The sequence below is a fragment of the Panthera pardus genome, unplaced genomic scaffold, assembly GCF_024362965.1.
Source record: "Panthera pardus isolate Hobbes unplaced genomic scaffold, ASM2436296v1 HiC_scaffold_6, whole genome shotgun sequence".
Classification (NCBI taxonomy): domain Eukaryota; kingdom Metazoa; phylum Chordata; class Mammalia; order Carnivora; family Felidae; genus Panthera; species Panthera pardus.
The window spans coordinates 116,979,327-117,005,443 of record NW_026526991.1 but is presented as its reverse complement, the minus strand read 5'-3'; the positions used below and the strand labels follow the sequence as shown (position 1 = coordinate 117,005,443).

The following is a 26,117-nucleotide window of genomic DNA, read 5'->3' as shown; positions in this document are numbered from 1 at the left end:
TGTCATTCCGGGCTCAACAACTTTCCCTCCCATTGTCCTCCAGCCCTCCCATTCTCCAAGCAGAGCTGTTAATTTATAACCTCCCAGATGTTAAGTCTCGCTTGCTGTCAGAACACACTCCGTCCGGCCCCTCCACTTTTGTAAGCCAGACTCGGGGGGGCTCTGCTTGGCTGGCGGGCTGCCCCTCCTCCCCAGCTCCCTCCCACCAGTCCGTGTAGTGCGCACTGCCTCTCCGCCCTTCCTACCCTCTTCCGTGGGCCTCTTGTCTGTGCTTGGCTCCAGAGAATCTGTTCTGCGAGTCTTCTGGCAGTTTTCTGGGTTATGTAGGCAGGTGTGGGTGAAATCTAAGTGACCAGCAGGATGCGGTGAGCCCAGCGTCCTCCTATGCCGCCATCTTCCGCAAGTTTTTTTCTTAATACTTTTCACCACAATATAAATCTGATGGAATACCTGACCAAGTCAGTAGAGTTTCCTAAATTTTCCCTTCTCTTCTAGGGGTTGATGCAGAGTTGCAACCAGATGCATGCTTCCTACCTTTTCCAGCAAGATAAACACTACGACCTGTCCTACGACACTGGAGACAAGGCCTTACAGTGTGGACGCCATGTCGATGTTTTTAAATTATGGCTAATGTGGAGGGCAAAGGTGAGCATGTGTAGATCTGCTGCATATCGACTAAAGCCAGAAACTATATCTAGTGACCCTTATTATGAGATTAAAAACTGATTTCCAAATTGCAGATTACCCACGATTAAGTTTCTTTAATCCTGTTTCTAGATATCTGCCTTCTGCACGGGCAAGAACATAAACCAAATTGCTTCTAACGCTCACTCATCTAGAAAACAAATCCAGGCTGCTTTATACGGCAGGACATCTGGATTTTTAAGAGGTGTTTTGTTATTGTTGTTTTGTTGTTGTTGGCTCTCAGCTCTTCGTTTTTACCCAGTGATTGATCCCTCGGGGTGGTTGGTGCCTTCTTTTTGTTTGGAGGACAAAAGTGAAAAGTCAAAACCCCACCATGATAGCTTTCTTTTGACATTTTAAGGGATAACCTCTCGTGATAAAGCTTTTTTAAAACTCTGGAACTACCCAGTAACCTCCATTTGTTCAGCTTCTCTGTTGACCCCAGCATTTAACTATAGATGATCACTCCTCTCAGGGACAGAGACTCTGTAAGTAAGGGAATATGGTACTGGCTGGACCTAATTGCTGCTCTTTCAAAGAGCATACCTGCTTGCTGAAATGTAAGTGGGACGGAAAGGTCCAAGATTTTATTTTTAATTTTGGCCAGATTCCTAATTTCAATGTCACACATCAGTAACTTCCCACCTGGTTTCATTTACCTCTCACAGGAGGCAATGGTCAGAGCAGCTGGACATGACAGAAAAACCCAACTGCTAGAAAAACCCAACTAACTGAAAGGGTGCACGAGGGAAACTTGACAAAGGAAACAAGAAAAGGAGAGTTTAGAGGAAGGCTGGCACTCCCTGAGGTCCTGTATATTTGGGAGAGGGTCCCCAAGAGTTAGCTGTGAGCTTTCTCGGGAGCCTGCACAAGCAGGTGGCAGTTCAATCCCAGGGGACACAGAAATAACTTGGTCAGCAGGAGTGAGACCTGCCAGGGTAAGACCCGAGAATGTGCCCTTCCCCGGGGTCCATGTGAAGAGGAACCATGTCTACGGCAACGAGTTCCATGTGCTGTTCTTTACAAGATGTTTCTAAGTAAAACTGAATGCCTTGAGCAGTTAAAGAGGTGGATAGCTAACAAGAAAATAAGGGGGCTTGGGAGTGAAATAATGCAGTCAACAGCCATTTTATGGAATCTTCTTTAAATCCATCCAGGAAAAAAGGCAGTAGAAAGATGGTCTCACTTAATGCAGAAATAATTCTTACGTGGTTTCCAGGGATGGCTGGGCTACATATTCTTCAGACAAGCCTCTGTAATAGTATTTGCCCTCACTGAATTTCCTCTAAGTGTTGCTAAGTATCCATCCAGCAGCTGCCTGCAGTCATTACCTCATAAACATGGTATGAGGGGTGGGCTTCCATCCCTTGAGCTGGGCAGGGGCCCCTTCCTCTCTTGAAAGATGAGAGCCTGACAAAGACACTTACTTGGTCCCCACCACCCAGACGAGACTCCTTCTGTTGGCAAAGACATTTCCTTTTGGCAAAAAAGAAAGAAAGAAAGAATAGGAATTATTGGCATACTCTCAAATTGTTTTAACATGAGTAGATTTTTCATTTCCTTGATTGGTGGGAATCAAAAATGATGAACATAAATATCAGCTAGGTAGTTGAGGAAAGCCTGAGCTCTAAATATTGTTCAGTATCATCCTTCTTGTCCCCTTTTCCTGCAGCGTTTCTATTAAGATGATGATCATTAGCTATATTTACACAAAAATGTTCCTCTCATGGTTCATCAGTTCCCGCTGCTCCTCTTCCATCTGAAGCCTCCTCACCAGCATGGGGCAGCGGTTGGTTATAAGAGAAATAACTTGGAGGACATCAGGTGTGAATTAAACAACAGCAACAACTGAAGCCTGAAACAGGCAGAGGATCCAGTTTCTAACGTGCTGAAATAAAGGCACCAGAGGAGGGAATAAAAAAGGAAAAAAGAACAATCCCAGCAGCCACATAATTTATGGATACATATTCCTTTAATTTCTCACGCAAAACCTTAAGTATCTAGACACGTAAATGGCAAAAACGTCCATTTGCTTTTCAACTTAAAGCTGCACATTTTGCAAAATGAGATGATAATAATTATAAAAGTCATAAGATCAGTCCTACAATCCAGATGAGAGGTGCGGGTAAGCACCCTCCCACATCCCCATCTCTCTAGTGATGCCAGCCAGGGAAGGAGAAGTCTTCCTGTCCTAATAAGAACTGTGAAAGAGTTGGCGATGACTTGATCTTGAATCCCCTCAGGAATGAAAAAACAAGACTGAGGAGGAGCTAACGTTAATCAGTAAATCCTCTGTTATCAGATATACCTGGAGAATACCCATAGTAAGGTAAACCCGTATTTTTCTCCTTAGCAATACAAACCACAGGAAAAATACTAACCTAAATATAAATATTGCTTAATCTGTTAATGACTGGTGGAGCTAAATGCACTGATGACAGCGTCAGATTAAGTCCAAGATAATTGATAAGAGCAACTGTATGCAAAAAAAAAAAAAAAAAGAATGAGCCTCTTGATATGAATGCTAGGAGGCATTCTAGACAGATACCTAAGCCTGTCATAAGAAAAGGCCCCCACCTGCCCTCAACTCTGTTCTTACTGAGTAGACCTTTCATTTTGTCTGCATTTAATTAGAGAATGCTAAGACTTGATGATTATTTTCCAGATGTCACAGATTTCCATCGTGGTTAAAACTCAGTGTAGATCGGGGTGCCTGGGTGACTCTGTCAGTTGAGCAGCCGACTCTTGGTTTCAGCTCAGGTCATGATCTCACAGTTCATGAGATCGAGCCCTGCGTTGGGCTCTGCGCTGACAGTGCAGAGCCTGCTTGGGATTCTCTCTCTCTCTCTCTCTCACTCTCTCCCTCTCTCTCTGCCCCTCCGCACTGGCTTGCAAGAGTGCTCTCTCTGTAAAGAAATAAACTTAAAAAACTGTTTTAAAAACTCAGATAGATAGATATAGAGAGGAAGGAAGGAAGGAAGGAAAGAAGGAAGGAAGGAAGGAAGGAAGGAAGGAAGGAAGGAAGGAAGGAAGATAGGTGAACAAACCTTAATTTTAGGCCTTAATTTTAGGCAAGGATGGTGTAATATATAACTACCTAGTTTTCACAGTAAATCTGTTTGTATATAGTTATGCAAATTATGCAAATTAGCAGGTTTCCCTATAGTTTTCTGTGATTGGCCTCCCTCATTGAAAATGTAGATAACAAAGGGACTGACAAATGGCTGAGAAAAAAAAAAAATACCAGGAGAAAACTATTAAAGGGAAATTGATGCCTGGCACACTCTTTGCTGAGTGACTGAATGAATGTTCATTTTCTCTTAAAATATTAACTTATTTTAATACATTAGATAATGAGCATCTGTTTTTGTGCCTGATCCTGGATGGGATGAAGGGGACACAATTTTCAGATGATATAAGATGAATGCACAGATAAGCATCACATAAGACAGAATATAACTGGTTGTAAAAGAAACCTAGATGCACCTCCCCAAAAGTTTGAGGATGGGGAGCCCATCCCGAGTTTGAGAGCCAAGAATGATGTTTTAAGAGGTCACCTTCAAGGGGCACCTGGGTGGCTCAGTTGGTTAAGTGTCCAACTCTTGATTTCTGCTCAGGTCATGATCTCACAGTTCATGAGTTTGAGCCCTGCGTGGGGCTCTACCCCTGTCTTGTGGAGTTTTCTTGGGATTCTTGCTTTCTCTCCCTCTCTCTCTGCCCCTCCCCTTTTGCTCTCACTCTCTCTAGAACAAATAAATAAACTTAAAAAGAATTTTTTTTAAAAAAAGATGGGTCTAGAGCAGGACAGGTAGAATACATAGAATTTCAGCCAGTGGAGCTGGGAGGACACCGTGGGATGCAGGTCTAGCAGGAGCTCTCCTGCATACTCTGCTGCTAGTGGAGAGTCCAGGTTGATGGAAGGGTAATTAGGGAGCTACCATCCAGGTAAAAAGAGGGCCTAGGTAGGGGGGCAGCCATAGAAATGGAGATGGTAGCAAGGGATTCAATCATTATTGCAGACCCGCATTTCTGGGGCCTGAGAGCATTAGATGAGGGTTTCGAGAAGCAGAGAAGACTTGTGAGCAGCACTGATGGTGTCAGGCCCTGGAGACAACACAGCTGCAGTAGCTGAACGCTGGTAGACAGTGGCATCACTGAAGAAGTGGATATACGCGGTGTTCATCTTCCTAAAATACCAACTTGGGGGTCTGGGGTGGGACCCGAGAATCTACATTAATAACACAGTTGATTTGGTGCTGATACAGATGGTTCCTCAGAACATACTGTGTCAAAACACCACCCCAGGGAGTAAAAGTTACACCTCCATTCATTCATCCACCCATTCAACCAGTGTGCATTGAACCCCTAATGCATGCCAACCCTGCTGGTATGATGGAGACTGTAGTGAACAAAGGAAACACCAGTCTGTGCCCTTGTGGAGTGTCCACTTCAGCCAGATAAGTCTACACCAATCCTAAGTGTGTAGGCAATGAGGGAGAAAATAAAACCACCTTTCTCCTGAAGCTCCCTCAGCATAACTCTGACACTGGGCTCTAGACTTTCACTTAGACGTGTCCCTCGGAGCCTTCAGCCTCCTTCATAGCAACCCAGGTCATGGTGATAAAGTTTTCCATGTGCTGTTGTCATCCTCAGAATAAGAACTGTGTGGCATGTGACAACTACTCAACATGTATTTGATGAGTGAATGCATTTTGGAGAATCTCGTAAAAGCCTTCCAAACTATGGAAATAAAACATGGATCTTCTTCCCATAAATATCCAATATCAAGAGAGGCCAGGCTTCTAAGGGCAAACTAGAGTTCCCTGTGTCACTCCCCCTTGTACCTCTTTAGCTTTCAACTAAAGGATGATCAGTTTACTCCTTAATCATCTTAAGTGAAGTCCTAGACTAGCAAAAGCGAGAAGATTCCCATTCTAGTCTCTGATAATCCCACTGCCTTTGTGATACAATCAAACTCATGTTCACAGTATTCATTTTACTTTTACCATGTCCCTATATGGGAGATCAGACAAGCACCATCATTCCCATGGGACCAGTAAGATTAGCCAAGGCCATGTGACTAGACAGGATGAGTCCTAGTGGTCCCGGCTATTATCTTGGATCAGATACATGCAAGTTTAAATCCAACTCTGGAGTGGTCCAAAGGATCCAGTTTGGAGACCAATTAACTTCCCTCCTCCTACCTAGGAGTACCCAAAGTGTACCTACCAAGTGTACCCAAACTGCCAGGTCAGTCCGAACCAACCCCGAATCCTTGGTACCACAGAGTCATATAGTGCATGGTGTAGGCTCTGGCCTGAATATTCAGCTTTGGGGCCCTTCCTTTGAGCCATCAGGAACCAGTCAAACTCCTTGGCCAATCAACCAGGGCAGCAATCTCCACAGAAATGATTTCTGAACCCATCAGATTTCTTTGATGCTTCAGACGTTCAAGTCACTGGCCATGCTGTATCCCCCTTTTAGCTGAGGTGATGAGACTATAAATAGGAATGTGGGCCCATCTTATGTCCATTGCAGCTTCTTCCTCCAGTTTCCATGTTGGATTAGTCACTGGTTGGCCTGTTCTAAGTGCTCCTGGGATGAGCATTAGCTGTTTGTCTAAGCTTTCCATTAGTGCTCCATAAATGCTGAAAGGATTAGGAGGAAAGCCATTTTGAAAAGTAATTCCCTGAAGTGTCCTGAGGTCGGTAAACAGCACCAGTCCAAGGCTGTAGTGTTGTTTTTCACAAGTCCAGATCCTGGGCTTCCAGAGCCGGAAACTAAAAGACCTCTGTGATTACGTTCGCCTGTTACAAGCATGTAAATCATTTGTCCCCAAAGGAGAAATCTAATGAGCCTTGCAGACTGACAGGCTAACAAAGCATCTGTGTGCCCTTTAAGATTAATACATTCATTTGTTCAGCAAATATTCATTGAGTACCTACCCTATTTGTTCCATAATGGGGGTACATTGGTGAACAGAAGTGCAGTCTGGAAATGGTAAATTTTCATGATGGTCAGGAGCTAAACAGGCGTGCTGGGGGGGGGGGGTCTCTGATGATGCTTCTTATCCGCAGGAAGAGAATAGCCCAGTCCTCTGTCATTAATGACTTCCATAATTACCCCTCAGAATGACAGAGGCAAATTTTCCCCTCAAGTAATCAAAATAATTGCTTAGAGAATGAGGGCTCCAAAAGAAAAGGAAACTACTGTGGAGAGCCGAGATGACATGAAAGGCAACAAAAACACCTGAGGGGAGAACATTAAAGGAGAAATAATCACCAGAAAAGCCTCTGGAAACAGTCTTGTGCAAGGAAAGTGTGGAGCAGAGCTGAGCTGGAAGTGACAGAAAGACCTTCAGTCTCCAGTGAGATTTGTCCCACAAAGAGCTTACCTGCCTTTCTCAGCCCCCTGCCAATAACCTTTCTTCTTCTCTTACTCAGGGCACTACTGGGTTTGAAGCACATATTGATAAGTGCTTGGAGCTGGCAGAATATTTATACAATATCATAAAAAACCGAGAAGGATATGAAATGGTGTTTGATGGAAAGGTATGTATTCTGATCTCTACGATCTCAAAAAGTTTAGTCAATTCCAATTCTTTTTTTTTTATGTTTTTAAATGTTTATTTATTTATATTTAAAGTTTCTATTTAGAGCGAGCATGAGCACAAGAGAAAGCAGGGGAGGGGCAGAGAGACAGAGAGAGAATCTGTCAGCGCAGAGCCCAATGCAGGGCTCCATCTCCTGAACCATGAGACTATGACTGAGCTGAAATTAAGAGTTGGACACTTGACTGACTGAGCCACCTAGGTGCCCCAACTCTAATTCTTATCATTGATTTTTTGTGTGTCAATCATGTACTGTCCAGGTAAGTGGAACCATTACAAAGGAGAAGCAGGGGTTCTGAGCTGGAGTAAAAAATCACACTCACAAAACAATAACTCTGTATATCGTGGTGAACATCAGGAATTCTAAAAGTGGTTATGGATTTAAAAGTAGGAATTCTTGGGGTGCCTGGGTGGCTTAGTCGGTGGGGCGTCCGACTTCGGCTGAGATCACGATCTCGCGGTATGTGAGTTCGAGCCCCGCGTTGGGCTCTGTGCTGACTGCTCAGAGCCTGGACCCTGTTTCAGATTCTGTGTGTGTCTCTCTCTCTCTGACCCTCCCCCGTTCATGCTCTGTCTCTCTCTGTCTCAAAAATTAAACGTTAAAAAAAAAATTTTTTTAAAGTAGGAATTCTTGGGGCGCCTGGGTGGCTCAGTCAGTTGAGCTTCCGACTTCCGCTCAGGTCATGATCTCACCGTCCGTGAGTTCGAGCCCCGCGTTGGACTCTGTGCTGACAGCTCAGAGCCTGGAGCCTGCTTCGGATTCTGTGACTCCCTCTCTCTCTAACCCTCCCCCGCTCATGCTCTGTCTCTCTCTGTCTCAAAAATAAAATAAAACATTAAAAAAAAATTTTTTTAAGTAGGAATTCTGTTCAGAAGTTGCAGAATAGATTTGAAATGTCCTTGGAATTTTCTAAACTGCCACCATGGGCTGAATGTGAATCTTACTTTCCTCCTTGTAGCCTCAACACACAAATGTCTGCTTCTGGTACGTGCCTCCAAGTTTGCGTGTCCTGGAAGACAATGAAGAGAGAATGAGCCGCCTCTCAAAGGTCAGTGATACAGGCTCCTCTGGTATATACGTTGGTGTGTACACTGGGCCTTCCACGTGCATGGCATCTCTCTAACATGCACATGTCTCTGGGAGAAATCCAACCTCTTCCTTGGTGTGCAGGCCCACTCCCCTTCATGAGGGCTCCTACAGAACCAGGACTTTCAGAACTGGCATATCCAGACTTGTAACTACCCTATTTGCTTCTCTTTTCTTTTTTTTAAATTTTATTATTAGAACAAAAATTTTATGTTTATTTTTGAGAGACCGAGAAAATGCGTGCGCGCACATGCAAGCAGACGAAGGGGAGAGAGTGGGACAGAGGATCCAAAGCGGGCTCTGCACTAACAGCAGAGAGTTCATTGCGGGGCTCGAACTCATGAACTGCGAGATCATGACCTGAGCAGAAGTCAGACGTTTAACCTAATGAGCTACCCAGGTGCCCCCCCTAACAACCCTCCCCCCTTTTTTTTGCTTCTTTTTTCTGAGGGCAAGTTTATGAGATCTTAAAATAAGTAATCAGGTGTTAGCTTTACTGCCATTCATGATGCAATGAGAACCCTTGCCGAAGTTGGCTGACCCACCAAGTGAAACCTTCCATGCTCAGTCATACGCACAGAAGAGATTTCAGGCACCAGAAATGGTTAGGAAACAGAGCTGCTACTGACCCTCTTGAGATGCCAAGGTCAAGGCTACCCTATGGAGCTTGCTGAACCCCAGAAGATAATAGGGCAGGGAACAATAATTATGGCCACTGTTTGAGTGCATATTGTGTCCCAGGCTCAACTTTGATCTAGCGTTACGTCACCTAACTTTCGTAAGTGTTAAAAATGACGGAAGAAGACAATTTAGGTGATGTAGACAAACTTCATCTAACACTTCATGAAGTGGGCAACCTCCATTCCCAGGAGGCCAGAGAACTGCAAAATGGGGGGAAGGCAAGAAGCTTTTATAGGATAAAGAATAAGGAACAGGAAGAGAAAGAAAATGGGTGAGGAACAAGGAGCCCCAGGTTGGCTTGGCATCAGGGATTGGCTGACTGGACATTCCATGTTTCTGGTCAAGCAGAGCATTTATAGGGATGTGAAAGTTAAGTGTCCTTTTCCTGAAGTGACATCCTGGGCAGGAGCAGCTCCATCGTGGGGCCTAGAAACTTATTCCAACATAAGTAACCTAATGTGGGAAGCACTGTTGTCTCTCCCTTTTGCTGACAGGAACATGAAAGCATGGGGAGAAAAAAATCACTTTTCCAAAATCACTGACTACAGAGCCAGAGGGCTTCAGCTTCAAATTTTTCTGTGGCCAGTAAGATCCTTTATCTTTTCTCCTCTCCTGCTTCTAGCGTTTACACATGGGTGAAATTTGGTTTACGATGTACGCCAGAGAGAGTCTTGAAGGCAGGTAAATGCAGGGCTCCATCCCAGTGCTGAGGAATAGAACACTAGGGATGATCGTGCGTATTTGGATGTCAGAGGGTGGGTTAGTTGGTTGGTTTTCCATTTACCACAAAGGAGGGGACTTTCTCCAGTCACTGCCAGGAGCAGGGAAGTCCCTCTCCCCCACCATGCAGGCGCCTGGGCTGCCTCACTGACTTTCAGAATTTCCAGTATTTTCTTCTGTGTTGAACAGTGGGATTGTGTGTGGGTTTTTTAAAGTTTATTTTTGTTTATTTTGAGAGAGTGTGTGTGTGCACAAACGGGAAGAGGCAGAGAGAGAGAGGGAGAGAGAGAATCCCAAGCAGGCTCCACACTATCTGTGCAGAGCCCCACACAGGGCTCAATCCCACAAACTAAGATCATGACCTGAGCCGAAATCAAGAGTCAGATGCTTAACTGACTGAGTCACCCAAGTGCCCCTTGTGTGGATTAAAAACCTCCAGAAAAGCTTAGAGATATGAACACCTGTCCATAGACAATCCAGGATCAAACCCTCATCAGGGAAACTTGCATATAATTGAGGTGTTTAAATCAAGCCTCCTAATTAGAGTAGTGGTTTGCTATCCTGGCCTCACATTAGAATCAGCCTGAAGTTTTATAAAAAACACTGGTGACCAGGTCTTTACCCTAAGAATTTAATCCAATTGGTTTGGGATGGGCTTAGGAATGGTTTTAAAAGTTCTCCAGGTGATCCCAATGTACAGCCCAGGATCAGAGCCACTGACCTAGAGGAATGCATGTTAGAAAGCTTCTAGAATGGGAGATCCATCAATGCATGTGTCTAGGAGGAGGGGTTATGGTCATGTTTGAAGTTTTAGTAAAGTTGGCTCATTTGCTCATTCCAGGAGATCAAGTCCAAGAGGTGGGAGGGAGAGAGGGTGAGAGTCACATTGGAGGTGATAGGTGGGCAAAAAGGGGCCTGCAGTCATTTGAGAGGAAAGAATTCATATTTTTTCCTGAAGTTTTATGGTGTGGCTTCTCCATAGTGTGTATCATTTTACCAATGACTAATTAATTTAAAAAATTAGTTATAAATTAGATGTTTCCATTCTTATTGGTTCTACCTCTTTAATGAACCCATTGACCAGAGAGAGAAAATCCCTGGAGTAGTTTGGCCAATTTCATTCCTTGAATCAATGAATTATTTCTGGGCTGAGGGATGGGACAAGATGGGAATACAGAACAGAAAGAGATTTTTCCCATCACTTTCTGAGCAAAAATCAACTCTGAATCTCCCCCATTTAATACAGCTCTCTTCAAATGCCCCTCAGGTTTTAGCAAAAACACATAAACTGTGATGGGAATGGAGATTATTTCTTGGGGAGAGCCATTAGAATATTAGTAAACTATTTTTATACAGTTTGTAGTTCAAATTTGAAAGTCTCTGGGGATTGCAAAATGAATCCTCTTAAATGTTTCCTCTTGTGATTCCATTTTCTTGACTAGAATATAGAGAATTTAGCAATTCAGAATTGGAAGTCACAATAGAACCACATAAAATATCGAGGTTAACTTTTGTTTACTTATGTCAATAATTTTTCAGAGTTTCCTCTTAATTATAAAGCCCTTAGGGGCGCCTGGGTGGCTCAGTCGGTTGAGCATCCGACTTCAGCTCAGGTCACGATCTCACGGACCGTGAGTTCGAGCCCCGCGTCGGGCTCTGGGCTGATGGCTCAGAGCCTGGAGCCTGCTTCCAGTTCTGTGTCTCCCCCTCTCTCTGCCCCTCCCCCATCCATGCTCTGTCTCTCTCTGTCTCAAAAATAAATAAACGTTAAAAAAAATTTTTTTTAAATTATAAAGCCCTTAATGTATAAATGTATAATGTCCAGGGATTAGTAAATCTTCACACACACACACACACACACACACACACACAATGTCAGAAGGAAAACAGCTGAGGTAAAATAAAATGAATCATCTGCTCTATCCAATATATTATCAATAGCCGCATTTGGCATTTAAATTTAAATCAATCAAAATTAAATTCAACCAGAAATTAACTTCTTTAGTTACACTGGCCACATTTCAAGTGGTCAACTTGTGACCAGTGGCTGTTGTATCAGAAAGTGGAGATATAACACATCTCTATCGTTACCTAAAGTTCTCTTGGTCAGTGCTGATATAGACCCAAAATGGGAGGAAATGTGGAGTCTTCTGTGCCGTTGTATGGCAAATGAGAATTAAGTCAAATTATGGACCCTCCAATAAAGAATTATTCTTTGTGCCCTCTTGTCTGGTACAAGGCTTAGCATACAATAGGCACTCAAAAATGTTTGCTTAGCTAACGTGCCATTTGCATATTCCAGAACAGGGACGGGAAACACTTAGGAAACCTACTAGTGGATCCTAGGCCTTTCTCCACAGCTCACACTGATGTGGGGGCAGATATCTAGGCAACACGTGGTCATTACCAAACAAGACAGCCTAAGCTTCTTGAAGGAGGCTAAGATGAGAATCTGGTTCGTGCATTCCTGCTGTCTGTCAGGACTGTGAGTGTGCAGGTGGCCCATCATCATTGAGGCACAGTGGACACAGAGGGCCTGGGGTACCACACAACCACATACAACTGCCTTAGACACAGGCAGGACCAGCAGAAGAGCCCATGAGGGTATTCTTCAGACACGAATCCTGGTTCTTCATCATCATCTTCATCTTGTATTTTATTCCATTGTATTTTATCATTATCTGCATATCTGATCCCTGTTTCTACCAGTCCTATACTGACAGATGGGACTTCCAGAAGGTCAACAGTGGATTTAAAAGTACATTGGCAAGGATGGGGTGCCTGGGTGGCTTAGTTGGTTAAGCATCCTACTTCGGCTCAGGTCACATCACAGTTCGTGAGTATTCATGAACCCCTGCGTTGGTCTCTGTGCTGACAGCTTGGAGCCTGAAGCCTGAATCGGATTCTGTCTGTCTTTCTTTCTCTCTCTGCCCCTCCCCAGCTCATGCGTGCACACATGTGCACGCTCGCTCGCTCTCTCTCTCTCAAAAATAAATAAACTTCTAAAAATAAAAAATAAAAAAACATTGGCAAAGAAGTAGTTGGCTTTATATGTAAGGTGATATTCTTCCATAGTCTATATTATTGAACGTAATGAGGAATTTATTGAAATTTTAATGTGTTGGGATTCCTATTTATGGTTATTCTGCTTTTTCATTTTTCAAAATTTCACTCATGTTCCCAAGATTTAGCAACAAAAAGGTTTTGTAGTACATACTGAAAAAAATACATTTCTATGATTTTGTGATGCTTTAACCTGAGTTCTCTTTGGAGACACAAATGTATATTCAAATTATGGGATAGTTCCCTGGTTATTATCTTCTAAACGACTGAAAAAGCTAAGGACACAAGGGAGAAAATGATACCCTAAAACTCTTAAGGCAGCACCCAAGAGCTCCTACTGAGTATGTCTTTAATGAATTCTTCAACATGCAGCCTCTCTTTCCTGACTCTTTATTCAACAAAACCAAGAATGTGACCAAAAGAAAAAGTCTAGAAATAAGTAAAAGTGCTGTATGTTCATCAATAGAGTCAGAATATTATTTTCCTTCTGAATTTGCAATTATTGATTATGCAATGAAGTAGATGTTCCATTTTCCTGTAAATTTTATCTCATCCACATTTTCTGGAAGCAATCCAAAGTCATATGTATTTACACAGCTGTGACTTCTGCCAACCCAGCTAGCTTCAGGAACTGGGGGGATTCAGTCTGACGTAATGCCAAAACCTGTTTGGGATGATGACTGTTGCCATTTAAAATTTTGACCTTTGATTTGATTTGATTTATCTGAAAAATAGGAGGTGATTGTCTTTAATAATTAATACCATTTATGCTTGGATTGCCCATTAAAATGAAATCAGAGTTTAATTCACTGAGTACAGCATGATCATTGTTTCATCAGTTCTAAAGAGGAAGCATGATTTATTACATGAATAAAAACTAAGGAATACTTACATGAATTTTCCTGAAATTCCTGCAGACACATGGATTTGGAATTCCTTTTCTAATTTGGGGTTTCTCTTCCCCAGGAACACATTGATTTGCCATTCTCCTAGCACAAAGTGATAAATTTCACGTCCTTATGCTAGAATATTCTAGTAGATCCACTTTCAGAATTTAATCCCAGACTTGAGATAATTTATATTCTTTGTCATATTTATTCGCTGGGATGAGCCTTATGCTCTGTGTACATTCTTTATCCTTTAGGAGAAAGAAGGGCCAACCCAAGAAAAGCATTCCTCTTTATATTACCTTCCTATGTAATAAAGAGGCCGAAAGAGACTTAACCTAGACTTAGAAAATCACAGTGCAGAACTGTCATGCACATTCGTTTTTAGGTGAGGAGATTAGGTTCTGGATGTAAGGTGAAGGTGAAATGAAGGTTCAGGTGAACTCTGTCCTTGGTTTTCTCTTTGGTAACTAACAAATAATTGGGCCTGATGGGAAAAATGTTGATTTTGCACATTGAATACTTTGGTTTTTTTTTTTTTGTTTATACTTATTTAGTTTACTTTTTGAACTTCAACTCCTATAGTTAACATCCAGTGTTATGTTAGTTTCAGGTGTACAATATAGTGACTCTGTACTTCCATACATCACCCAGTGCTCATCATCATAACAAGTGCACTCCTTAATCCCCATCCCCTGCTTTACCCCTCCCCCACCACCTCCCTCTGGGAACCATCAGTTTGTTCTCTATAGTTAAGAGTCTGTTTCTTGGTTTGCCTCTCTCCTTTTTTCCTTTGCTCATTTGTTTTTTTAAATTCCACACATGGGTGAAATCATGTGGTATTTGTCTTTCTCTGACTGACTTATTTTGCTTAGCATTATCTCTCTAGCTCCATCCATGTCGTTGCAAATGGCAAGATTTCATTCTTTTTTATGGCTGAATAATATTCCGTTGTACACATATACCACATCTTCTTTATCCATTCATCAATCGAAGGACATGGGCTGTTTCCATAATTTGTCTATTGTAAATAATGGTACTATAAACATAGGGGTGTATGTATCTCTTTGAATTAGTGTTTTTATATTTTGGGGGCAAATAGTAGTGCGACTTCTGGATCATAGGGTAGTTCTATTTTTAACCTTTTGAAGAACTTCCATACTGTTTTCCACAATGGCTACACTAGTTTGCATTCCCACCAACAGTGTTAAGAAAGTTCCTTTTTTTCCACATCCTCACCAACACTTGCTGTTTCTTGTGTTTTTTTGTTTTTGCTTTTGTTTTTGTTTTAGCCACTCTGGCAAGTGTGAGGTGACAGCTCATTGTAGTTTTAATTTGCATTTCCCTGATGATGAGTGATGTTGAGCATCTTTTCATGAGTCTGTTGGCTATCTGAATGTCTTCTTTGGAGAAATGTCTGTTCATGTCTTCTGCCCATTTTTAATTGGATTATTTGTTTTTTGGGTATTGAGTTTTATAAGTTCTTTATTTTTTTTGGATACTAACACTTTATCAGATATGTCATTTGCACATTGAGTACTTTGAAGATGAAACCTCATTGTAAACCAATGATTATTTAAGTGTTGATATTCAAAAGTCACATGTTCAAAATGGCATTCCACTGGAATCAAACTATTCTTCATTTAAGATGAATCCAACTGTGCTGTAAGGCATGGTCCCCATTTCGAACTGAGTTTCTTACTATGTATATCTAAATAAATCAAAAGCTCCCTGACATGTGCCATTCCTGGTTCCATATTTGCAGCAATGAACTTAAATGATCAGATATTATTTTTATAAACTCCAGTGGTAAAATACGTGAATAGATCATGCACACGGTTAGACATAATTTAAATGCATTCCTCTTCCTAGATAGCTGTCCCTGTTATTCTATTCTGTTTAATCAATGAGGACTTGGGAAGCCCTCAATGTGTACACAGTACTGTGCTGGTAAACAAAAGAAGTAAAAGACACTGTCCCTCCAGAGTTTACAGTTTTGAAATTACAGAGATGAAATGTATTTTCTCATAAGCAAGAGGACAATAGGAAATATTCTGTAGACAGAATGTATGGGTAAGGATCATTGAAAGAGAAAACATGCTACTGGACTAGAGGAGTCAGGAAAGGCTTCATAGTGATTGTAGGTCTATGGTAGAGCCTTGGGGTGTGTGCAGGATGTGACCTGGAAGAGAAAAGGGACTCTCAGCCAAGACAAGTGTGACACGGTAAGACTGAGGACAAGTGTGAAAGGAGAAAAGTGTGTGTGGCACATTCAAGGGATATTGACTATAGGTTTTGTCAGAGTTGAAGATTCATTTTGGTGAGCAATGGAAGATGAGTCTTCAGGGCTGCGGTACAAAACATCTTTATGCTGAGCTAGAGTTTGAACTTCATCTCATACACAGTAGTCAGAGAACTCAGTAATCAGCAATCTGGCATACAAGTGGTAAGATCTTTTCTGTGATCCACTTCTGTAATGTTACATCTTTGTGGGTTCTGCTGATTTTCATCATGATTATGGACTATATTTCAAAATATAAACTGAGAAAATGCAAAAGGAGAATGAAAAGAAATGGGAAAGCTTTGGGGTATCAAGAAATAAGTGTTTTAGGGCCTCAAAAGTCTGCTTATTTTCAGACATCACTTGATATTGAGGCTTACCTCTCCATAACCATTCTCTGAACTATGTTTTGTTTCCAGTGTTTTTACACAGACTGAGGGAAAAAGAGCCTTCCACCAAATGTCATATTGCTAAACTATTTAGCCTCGGAAACAACACCCAATTGTTCCTATGCTCCCAAAATAGTAACTAGGAAGTTGTTAAATAACAAAAGCTCAACTGAGTAAATTTTAAAGATCTAATTGGCTTTATGAATCAGTTCATAAATCAGGCAGCATCCCCTCTGGCAAGTAGAAAGGGGGAGATTTTTAAAAGCAGGACAAGGAAGTCACAAACAGAAAAAAGAATTACTTTGGGTGAGGTCACCTTCCCTTGGGGAAAAAGCTCTTATTAGGTGAATTACCTCATCTTTCTTCCGGGGATGGTGAGGCCCCATGTGACAGAGTACGTTATTGGTGCTGATCAGAAAACTCCTGACTGACCAGCTATATTTCTGACCAGACTATATTTCTGGGGAAAGTTGAAAGTGCAAGTAGGTTAGGTACGAAGCCTGGGGTTTGGTTAAATGGCCCAGCATAAGTGACTCTATTTTGGGCCTGCGGTCTCAGGCCTTGAATCACCTGACATGGAAAGCACCTGAGAGCCTATCATTTATTATTCATCTTATCACCTTCAAGATTTTGGATGTATGAAACTGTTCTAGTCCCCTGATTCCCCCCAAAACTTGGAGACAATTCCCTTAAGGAAAACAAATATGAGTTTAGTTATTTAGTTAAAAACTAAAAGTGCTACTTGATATTGGGTTCTTTGGCTAAAGGAAGAGTCCCCAGGAGTCACTATGTTGATCTGGTCTCTCCCACAGGTGGCCCCAGTGATTAAAGCCAGAATGATGGAGTATGGGACCACAATGGTCAGCTATCAGCCCTTGGGAGACAAGGTCAATTTCTTCCGCATGGTCATCTCAAATCCCGCAGCAACTCACCAAGACATTGACTTCCTGATTGAAGAAATAGAACGCCTTGGACAAGATTTATAATTAGCTCACTGAGCTGTTTCAATTCTCTAGGTAGACAATTAAGTTGTCACAAACTGTGCGAATGTATTTGTAGTTTGTTCCAAAGTAAATCTATTTCTCTATTGTGGTGTCAAAGTAGAGTACAGTTTAAAAATCAAAAAACAAAAAACAAAAACAAAAAAAACCACATTGCTCCTTTTAAAAATCCTTTCTTAAGTTTAGAATACCTCTCTAAAAATTAGCGACAAAAGGCTGTGTTCTAATCAATAATGAGAAGCTTAAAATTGTTTTAAATACTTCCCTTACTTTTAATATAGTGTGCAAATCAAACTTTATTTTCACTTCAGAGTAGTATGATTGAATAGTGCCAAATTGCCCCTGAATCATAAAAGGTTCTTTGGGGTGCAGTCAAAAGGAGAAAGTACATATAAAATGTATGCTGAAAATAAAAACTCTTGCCTTTTTCATAGTATTAGAAAAAAAAAATTTCTAATTTACCTATAGCGACATTTCAAATGTATTTAAATACATATAATTTTACAAAAGGAAAATATATATATTAAAAAGAAATCCTATTTTGTAACATATAGATTTTTATTTTATATGGGTTATACAAACTGCAGGGGCAGATATAAAAACTAAGCCAGATTTTTTTTTTCTCTTTCTTTTAATGGAGGCACAATAAACACTTAGTAAAGTTGTTTTGAAACCTAGGCCCACAAAATTCTTAAAAGGTATCTTGCCTTCTTTCTATTTAGGGTATGGCTTATCACATCCCTAAAGTTAGTATTACAAAATGAACACAAAAGAATATTGCAAGTTCTTTAAAATGACTGACCAGATCAACAATAAGATTCTCTTCCTAGTTAAGTCTTCCACCCAGTTGGCCCTGAGCAGAGCCGCTCAGGAAGCCTGACAAGCCAAGCTTCATCTTAGGCTAAACTAGGGTAATTGTTCTCTGCTTTCCAGTTCAGCTTGTTTTGAACAGAAGGTTGATGCCAGTTCTTGAGGCATCTTCCCAAACAATATTCTTTTAGTACGTCATTTGGATTAATTAGGTAAAATAAAAATAAAATCTAATCAGCCTGAGCAAAGAGGAATGAAGCGTGCTCCAGAAATGTGGTGAGCCCAGAAAATTGAACTCAGCCCTGAGACAGGAGATCTCTGCATGAGAACAATGATGTCATCCTCGGCACCATATTGCCACTGTCCGGGGAGGAGTCATTTACCTCCTGGGTAATTGCTTATTCCCATTCCCTCCCCCTCTCCTACCCACAAAAATTCTCTCCTGCTAGGCCTCATCACTGAAATCCAGAATAATTAATTTCTATTCCATGGATGGTTATTTTCCTCTCATAAAGTGAGCTCCTCACCTGAGATTTTGAGACAGCATCTTAAGACCTTCTTTGATCTGCCTCTTATCAAGATCCAAAGTGACCAGAGTATGCAGAAATAGTAAGATCTTTAGAATTCAAGATAATATTTTGAAAGCATTCTTCTTCCCCTATAAACCTGATGGAGAGACACGAGCTAACGAGCTCTCATAGATATTTGTGCGGCCACAGATTGTTGGATTCCAAGTACTAGAATGACGACTGCAGACTCATAGATGCAGACTGTAGATAGAAACTTAGAAACATTCATCCTTTCTATATGGACCAGATTAGTATTCAGTACACTCAGGTGTACAAGGGGAGAAAGAAAGAAATGCCCTATAATATATACCACAAGATCCAACCATCTGAAATCTGCATGAGCTTGCCCCTACATTCTTTCTCCCACATTATATACAAAAACATTGATACTTGAAATGAACATAGGTTTGGGTCTTTCCTGCCTAGGAAGCAAATAGGTTCCCTATGATGACTAGGAGAAAACTTTTATCTGTGCCCCAGAATTTCATGAAGGAATAAGCTTCCCCATCTAGGCTATGCATCCCCTTCCTTTCTAGATATCGGCTATTGAGACTAAGCACAGAGCTGCCCACCTATTTTGAGCCTCAGGCCAAAAGGTCCTACCTCAGAGGCAGAGTCACTATCAAACCCATTGTCCTGCTTGGAGAAGATGGTGGAGTCCAGGGCCCTGCCCTAGACAGATCCCTCTTAACCCCAGGATGCTTATACCTTGTGGTACAGATTCTCTGTCAGAAGCTGCTGTTTTTTAACTTGATAGTATGACAGAATTTAAAAGGAGGAACATTTGTACCTGTGCATGAAATTCCAGCAAAATAACTTCTACCCATAGATTGTTTCTCTCACCCCCTGCCCCTTCCAGATCCTTCCCTAAGTTGGCTGGGAGTCTTGCTCAATCCTATGCAGTAAAATCCCTGCCAACCATAACCCAGAAAGGGAGGTAAATGAAAGCCTAATAGGTCCCAGTAGTTTACTAAATATTCTTTAAAGTAGGTCTGTAATCTACTTGGGAGGGAAGGAATAAGGAAGGAAGGTTGTTTTGAACATTAGCTCAAATTCTCAGTGCCAAAGGCCTTTATAGGGGACCATCCTTTACAAATTTTAGAAAAGCCTGGTTTTAGCTTAATCAGAGTTGACATGGCCATTTTCATTTTATTCAGCAATATTGTGTTTATTATTTTTAAATACTTGAAAAAAAGTGGTATGTCTTTATCTGAGATGCATAAATGGTATTGACTTCATGTACTGTCACAAGGCTTGTGAGGAAAGGAAAGGAAATCAATTGTGTGTATAATCGTATTGCCTTTGTTTATATTGATAGTACTGTCCCGTCACCTCAGATTGGGGTTGCGCACTTTAGATCTGAACTGTATGGTGTTGCAAATCAACATGTGTTGCTATAAAAGCTTGTACAATATATTATTGATATGTCGTTTTCCATGTGGTAGCTGTACTGATATGAGAACTACATTTGCATCCATTGCTGTACTCTCACCCCCTCCCTCTCTCTGCTAAACTGTACACCCTCCACATCAGCTCTAATAGAGAACATGCCCTCGGCTAAGCTCCCCACTGAGAAATCTCCTTTGAGAACTATGTGATTTCACAAAAGGCAAGGTGAATTCTACTTCATCTCTGAAAATAGAAGAAACCGATGTGGATAGAGTGTCACAACCCTTCCAAATTGCAGGTATTGTCCCTGCCAGGGTTTTGGAGCAGGCGCTACCCCTCAGAATATGGACAAAGAATGCACGGGTGTAAATATAGCAGCAGGACAGGGAATCAAGGACCCTAACGGTGGGTATCATCTTGCACGTGCTTTCCTGTTTTCAAATGCTAAGTACAAACACTGTGTATTTATTAGTTACGTGTGCCAAAATACTGTTCCCAATTGGTGTTTCTGGAAGACATCGCCATCTTCCCAACATTACTCCATTACTCAAGACAGAAAAAAATAAAAAATATAAACATGTGGCAACCTGTTCTTCTTACCAAATATAAACCTGTGTATGATCTAAGTATTTTATCTGTGTTGTCTCTCTAAACCCAAATAAATGTGTAAATGTGGACACACCTCAGGTTTTGGTTGCTTATTTCTGGTTTTGCCTTTTTGTGGAGGTAATTTTTAATGAATTGCCTGAATAAGAGGCCCTTTCCTTGTCACGGAGCTCAGAATGTGGGTCTTTGTTGGGGAAAAAGCTCTGACTCCTACTGTTGCTTCTGAAGGATGTTGTTTTACTGCTTTGGCTTCAATCATTCAATCAGATCCAATCTTTTTTTTATTTTTTATTTTTTATTTTTAAAAATTTTAATGTCTTGGGGCGCCTGGGTGGCTCAGTCGGTTAAGCGTCCGACTTCAGCTCAGGTCACGATCTCGCAGTCTGTGAGTTCGAGCCCCGCGTCAGGCTCTGGGCTGATGGCTCAGAGCCTGGAGCCTGTTTCGGATTCTGTGTCTCCCTCTCTCTCTGCCCCTCCCCTGTTCATGCTCTGTCTCTCTCTGTCCCAAAAATAAATAAACGTTAAAAAAAAATTAAAAAAAAAATTTTAATGTCTTTATTTATTTTTGAGACAGAGAGAGAGAGAGAGAGTATGAGCAGGGGAGGGACAGAGAGAGGAGACACAGAATCAGAAGTAGGCTCCAGGCTCTGAGCTGTCAGCAGAGAGCCCAACTTGGGGCTTCAACTCATGAACCGTGGTATCATGACCTGAACCAAAGTTGGTCACTCAACCAACTGAACCACCCAGGTGCCCCATGATCCAATCTTTAAAAAAAAAAAAAAAACATTTTAGGAGCCCCTGGATGACCCAGTTGGTTAAGCATCCGACTTCAGCTCAGGTCATGATCTCATGGTTTATGGGTTCAAGCCCCGTGTTGGGCTCTGTGGGCTCTAGCTCAGAGCCTGGAGCTCAGAGCATGCTTTGGATTCTGTGTCTCCCTTTCTCTCTGCCCCTCCCCACTCACATGCTCTCTCTCAAAAACAAATAAAAACATTAAAAATTTTTTTAAATAAAAAAATAAACATTTATTATGGAAAATTACACATGCATACAAAAATGGAGACAATAAACTCCCATATAGATTTCACTTAGATTCAACATTTACTGAGTCAGAGACTGAATCTTGTTTCAACCATTCCCCTACCCCACATCCTTCCTGACAGCAGATTATTTGTATATGAATCTGTAAAAGCGTTCCTAGAAAAAGGTCATGACAATTATCACAACTAAAACTAGAATAATATTGTCATAATAGTAGCAAATATTCAGTTAATGTTCTCATTTCCCTGATTTTTAATTCTATAGCAAAACCCATAGCCCATGGCCTGTGGCCCAGGAAAGCCAGTGAGGCCCACACAGCTTTCAGGACAGGTGGGGCACAGAGGAATCAGGAGCATGATACGATGCTATACACATGGGCTACTGCAAGCTGTTGTATAATATTGGTTATTTCTTCCCTTCTGTGGGTTGTGAGTTTTGGAAGTATCATGTGTTCAAGGGCTTTTCTCCCATGCTCACTCTTAGGGGTTAAGAGGTTAAATGCTAGAAAGCCATGGGAATTTAGTTGGTGGAATATATCCTGATGTGCCTCATCAGGTCCAGGCTGCCCCTATGGGCTCGAGATGCCCTCAAAGGTATTAGTCTGAAGTAAGTAGATACTACTTCAAGCAGATGCAGGGCTGGAGGAGGACATAAAGGGGAAGGAGAGACAAGGTTTCTTGATAATTTCAGTATTGTTTATAGGGGACCCAATAAACAAGAGCTAAAGAGAGAACACTTTGTGCATTCCTGCCTTTATTCTCATTATTTCCTCAGCCTGGGAAGAATCTCCATTCCTCCTTGCTCTAGAGAGCAGGATCTCATGGATATTGTTACAACAACAGCCTTCTTCATTAGATTTTGTGTGGGTTAAGTAAAACATATGTACAGCACTTAGCATGATGCTTTGCACACAATAAGCTTTCAACAATCTTGTTCTTGTAGTGATGCTGGTAATTATATATAACTTCTATAAATCAGCTTTGTCACCTCCTCAAACACCCACCCTTCTCTGGATTCCCCAACTACCTGCTCTTGGTCAGTAGCGTTCGCTGGGCACTTATCTAACAAGTTCAGGTTGGAAATATCACCTTTTGCATTTTCTTCTGCTTAACCAATGTAGATTATAAGTGGAGTCTGTTTCTTATCCTTCTATGCTATCAGCCTTCCCTTATGTTCCCCCTCCAACAGCACACACACCCCTGACAAAATTCTGCAGTCTCCAGTGGTGTCCTACAAGTAGAAGGCCCTCCATCCCTACTGTCACTGGACCTCTCCATGACTCTAGGCAAGAAAACTCCTTCAGCTGATAAATGGGGTGGGGGAAGCTACTTGATCTCCAAGAAGAATGTAGGTGGAATGTGTTTTAAGATTGTAGGTTTATATCACTGGATGGGAGAAGATACTTACTAATGACATATCTGGTAAGGAGTTAACATCCAAAATATATAAAGAACTTATACAACTCAACACCAAAAAAATCAAATGATCCAATTAAAAATGGGAGGAGGACACCTAGACATTCTTCCAAAGAAGGGATACAGATGACCAACAGGTACATGAAAAGGTGCTCAATATTACTTATCATCAGGGAAATGCAAATCAAAACCATAATGAGATATCGCCTTACACGTGTCAAAAAAGCAAGAATCAAAAAGAAAAGAAACGTGTTGGCAAGGATGTGGAGAAAAAGGAACCCTGTGCGCAGTTGGTGGGAATGTAAATTGGTGCAGCTATTGTGGAAAACAGTATGGAAGTTCCTCAAAATACCATGTGATCCAGTAATTCTGCTCCTGGGAGCTTACCAAATAAAACAAAACAAAAAAACACTAATTTGAAAAGATGTATTCACCCTTATGTTTACTGCAGCATTATTTACAATAGGCAAGATATGGAAGCAACCCAAGTGTCCATTAAAGGATGAATAAAGATGTAGTATATAGATGTGACATATATATAGAATAAAGATGTGCACACACACACACACACACACACACACAATGGAATATTACTGTCATAAAAAAGTATGAGATTTTGCCATTTGTAACAACATGGATGGACCTAGAGAGTATTATGCTAAGAAAAATATGTCAGACAAATACTATATGAGAAAGACAAATGCTATATGATTTTACTTACATGTGGAATCTAAAAAAAGTTGAATAAAGACACAAACATAAATCAGAAACAGATTCATAAATACAGAGAACAAACTGATGGTTGCCAGAGGACAGGGGAGAAGGGGATGGGCAAAATAGGTAAAGGGGAGAGGGAGGTACAGACTTCCAGTTATGAAATGAATAGGTCTTGGGAGTAAGAGGTACAGCATAGGGAATATAGTCAATGGCGTCGTAATAGTGTTGTATGGTGGCAGATGGTAGTTATGCTTGTGGTGAACATAGCATAATGCATAAGCTTGTCGAATCACACTATGTTGTACACCTGAAACTAATGTAACATTGTATGTCAACTATACTTCAAATTTAAAAATAAATAAGTAAATAGTAAACAAATCAAAAGACTAAGTGGAAAAAAGATTGCAGGTTTACAAATCTGGAAGGCCCTCAGATGCATTAATTAATTCAGCTAAGTTTTTTTGAGGAGTTACTCTATGCCAGATGCTTTCATATGTTAATCCAGCACCTTCATTTGACATATGGGAAAAATGAGACTCAGAGAAGCTTAGCCATTTTCCAAAGTCAGTGAATTCACAGCACTAGCAGCACTTTGCAATGAGCTGATACACCTGGTGAAGCTTCAGAACCCTGCCTTCTAGAACCCTTCTAGACTGTCTGTCTTCATCTCGTCTCCCGTATTTCCCTACCGACATCTCCCATCTCCATTGTTACCACTCTCTCCCACACTCAATGCCACCTAGCCTTTTCTGAGTCCTGCCCCAGGGCCTTTGCCCTTACCATGCCCTCTGTTGAGAACTCGCTGGCCCAAGAATTTTCCACAGCTGGATCCTTCTTCCAAATACCACCTCCTTGGCAAAGCCTTCCCAGACCAACTGATCTGAATTTCTTCACTCTTAATCATGCCATTTCATTTAATTTTTTCATAACAATTTTCTCATTATTCATTTTTTGCAAACTTCTAAAATGCCTCGGTGGGAGATAACAATGCAAACCATGGCCTATCCAAGACATTTATGATCAAAAATTGAATTTGAATTTTCTTAGACTCCATAATTGTCAAAATGAGAAAATTCAAACATGAATGAGCAAAAGAAGGAGCAATATGCCCATCCTAACATCCTGATAATACACGATTACTAAAGGCTTTTTGATAGTGCCCAGCCATATATCAGCTTTCTATGGTCACTCCCGCCTCACTTAGACCTTGAAATTTTCTATTATATGATTCTTCACATTTTACCTTGGGCTTCTTACACTCTACTTTTATGAATTAGACTTCTTGTTTAACTTGATTTTTGAGCTGGCTGTTGCAATTGGGCAAAAACAGCTAACTCTAAAATTAAACCGGAGGCAATGTCCAGCTTAACCCAATTTTTACCATCTTGGACAACTCTGTCTGAGGTTCTGTTTATGTTTTACAATAACAGGACCAGCCAGTGTAATCTTCTTTAATTTATTTGCCTATTAAAACATACATACAGGGGCACCTGGGTGGCTCAATCAGTTAAGTGTCCAACTTCAGCTCAGGTCACGATCTCATGGTTTGTGAGTTCGAGCCCCACGTCAGGTTCTCTGCTGTCAGCACAGAGCCTGCTTTGGAGCCTCTGTCCCCTCTCTTTATGTCCCTCCCCCACTTGTGCTCTCTCTCTCAAAAACAAATAAAACATAAAAAAAAGTACATATACAAATATGTATGTATGTATGTATGTATGTATATAGATATTCTATCTATACACAGTTGCATACACTTATATGTAATTATGCAGATAAAAGCACACACACACACACATCCACTATAATTTAATGCACTTAGTGGTACCACAATAAAATTCAAATCTATTTCAGGGGCGCCTGGGTGGCTCAGTCGGTTAAGCACCCAACTTTGACCCAGATCATGATCTCATGGTTCGTGAGTTCGAGCCCTGCATCAGGCTCTCTGCTGTCAGCATAAAGCCCGCTGTCCTCTCTCTCTACACATTCCCTGTTCAAGTGTTTTCTCTCTCTCTCTCTCAAAGATAAATAAGCATTTAAAAAATCCCAATCAATTTTAATAATTGACACAAAAGAGGATCAAGCACTCACCAAATGCTCAGTAGCTCAGAGCCCAAGTTTAAAGAGAACTGGAGGGGTTGATTTCCCAAGAAATAAGCAGAAGCGCTATAAA

The 26,117-nt window shown here is 41.2% G+C and overlaps 1 protein-coding gene and 1 long non-coding RNA gene across 2 annotated transcripts in view; one reads left to right on the top strand and one right to left on the bottom strand.

Moving 5' to 3' along the window:
• GAD2 (glutamate decarboxylase 2) overlaps nucleotides 1-20,852 on the top strand; it is an 88,737-nt gene extending 67,885 nt beyond the window's left edge. Inside the window, exons 13-16 of the mRNA XM_019432596.2 lie at nucleotides 496-645; nucleotides 7,128-7,235; nucleotides 8,254-8,343; nucleotides 17,215-20,852. Coding sequence (XP_019288141.1) covers nucleotides 496-645; nucleotides 7,128-7,235; nucleotides 8,254-8,343; nucleotides 17,215-17,388 — 522 coding nt within the window. The 3' untranslated portion in view covers nucleotides 17,389-20,852. The remainder of the gene's footprint in view (nucleotides 1-495; nucleotides 646-7,127; nucleotides 7,236-8,253; nucleotides 8,344-17,214) is intronic.
• LOC128775052 (uncharacterized) lies at nucleotides 5,666-8,650 on the bottom strand. The gene is made up of 2 exons (XR_008419643.1): nucleotides 8,240-8,650; nucleotides 5,666-6,933 (listed from the first exon to the last, which is right to left on the bottom strand). It is a non-coding gene; the product is annotated as an uncharacterized LOC128775052 (long non-coding RNA).
• Nucleotides 20,853-26,117: the final 5,265 nt, after the last annotated feature.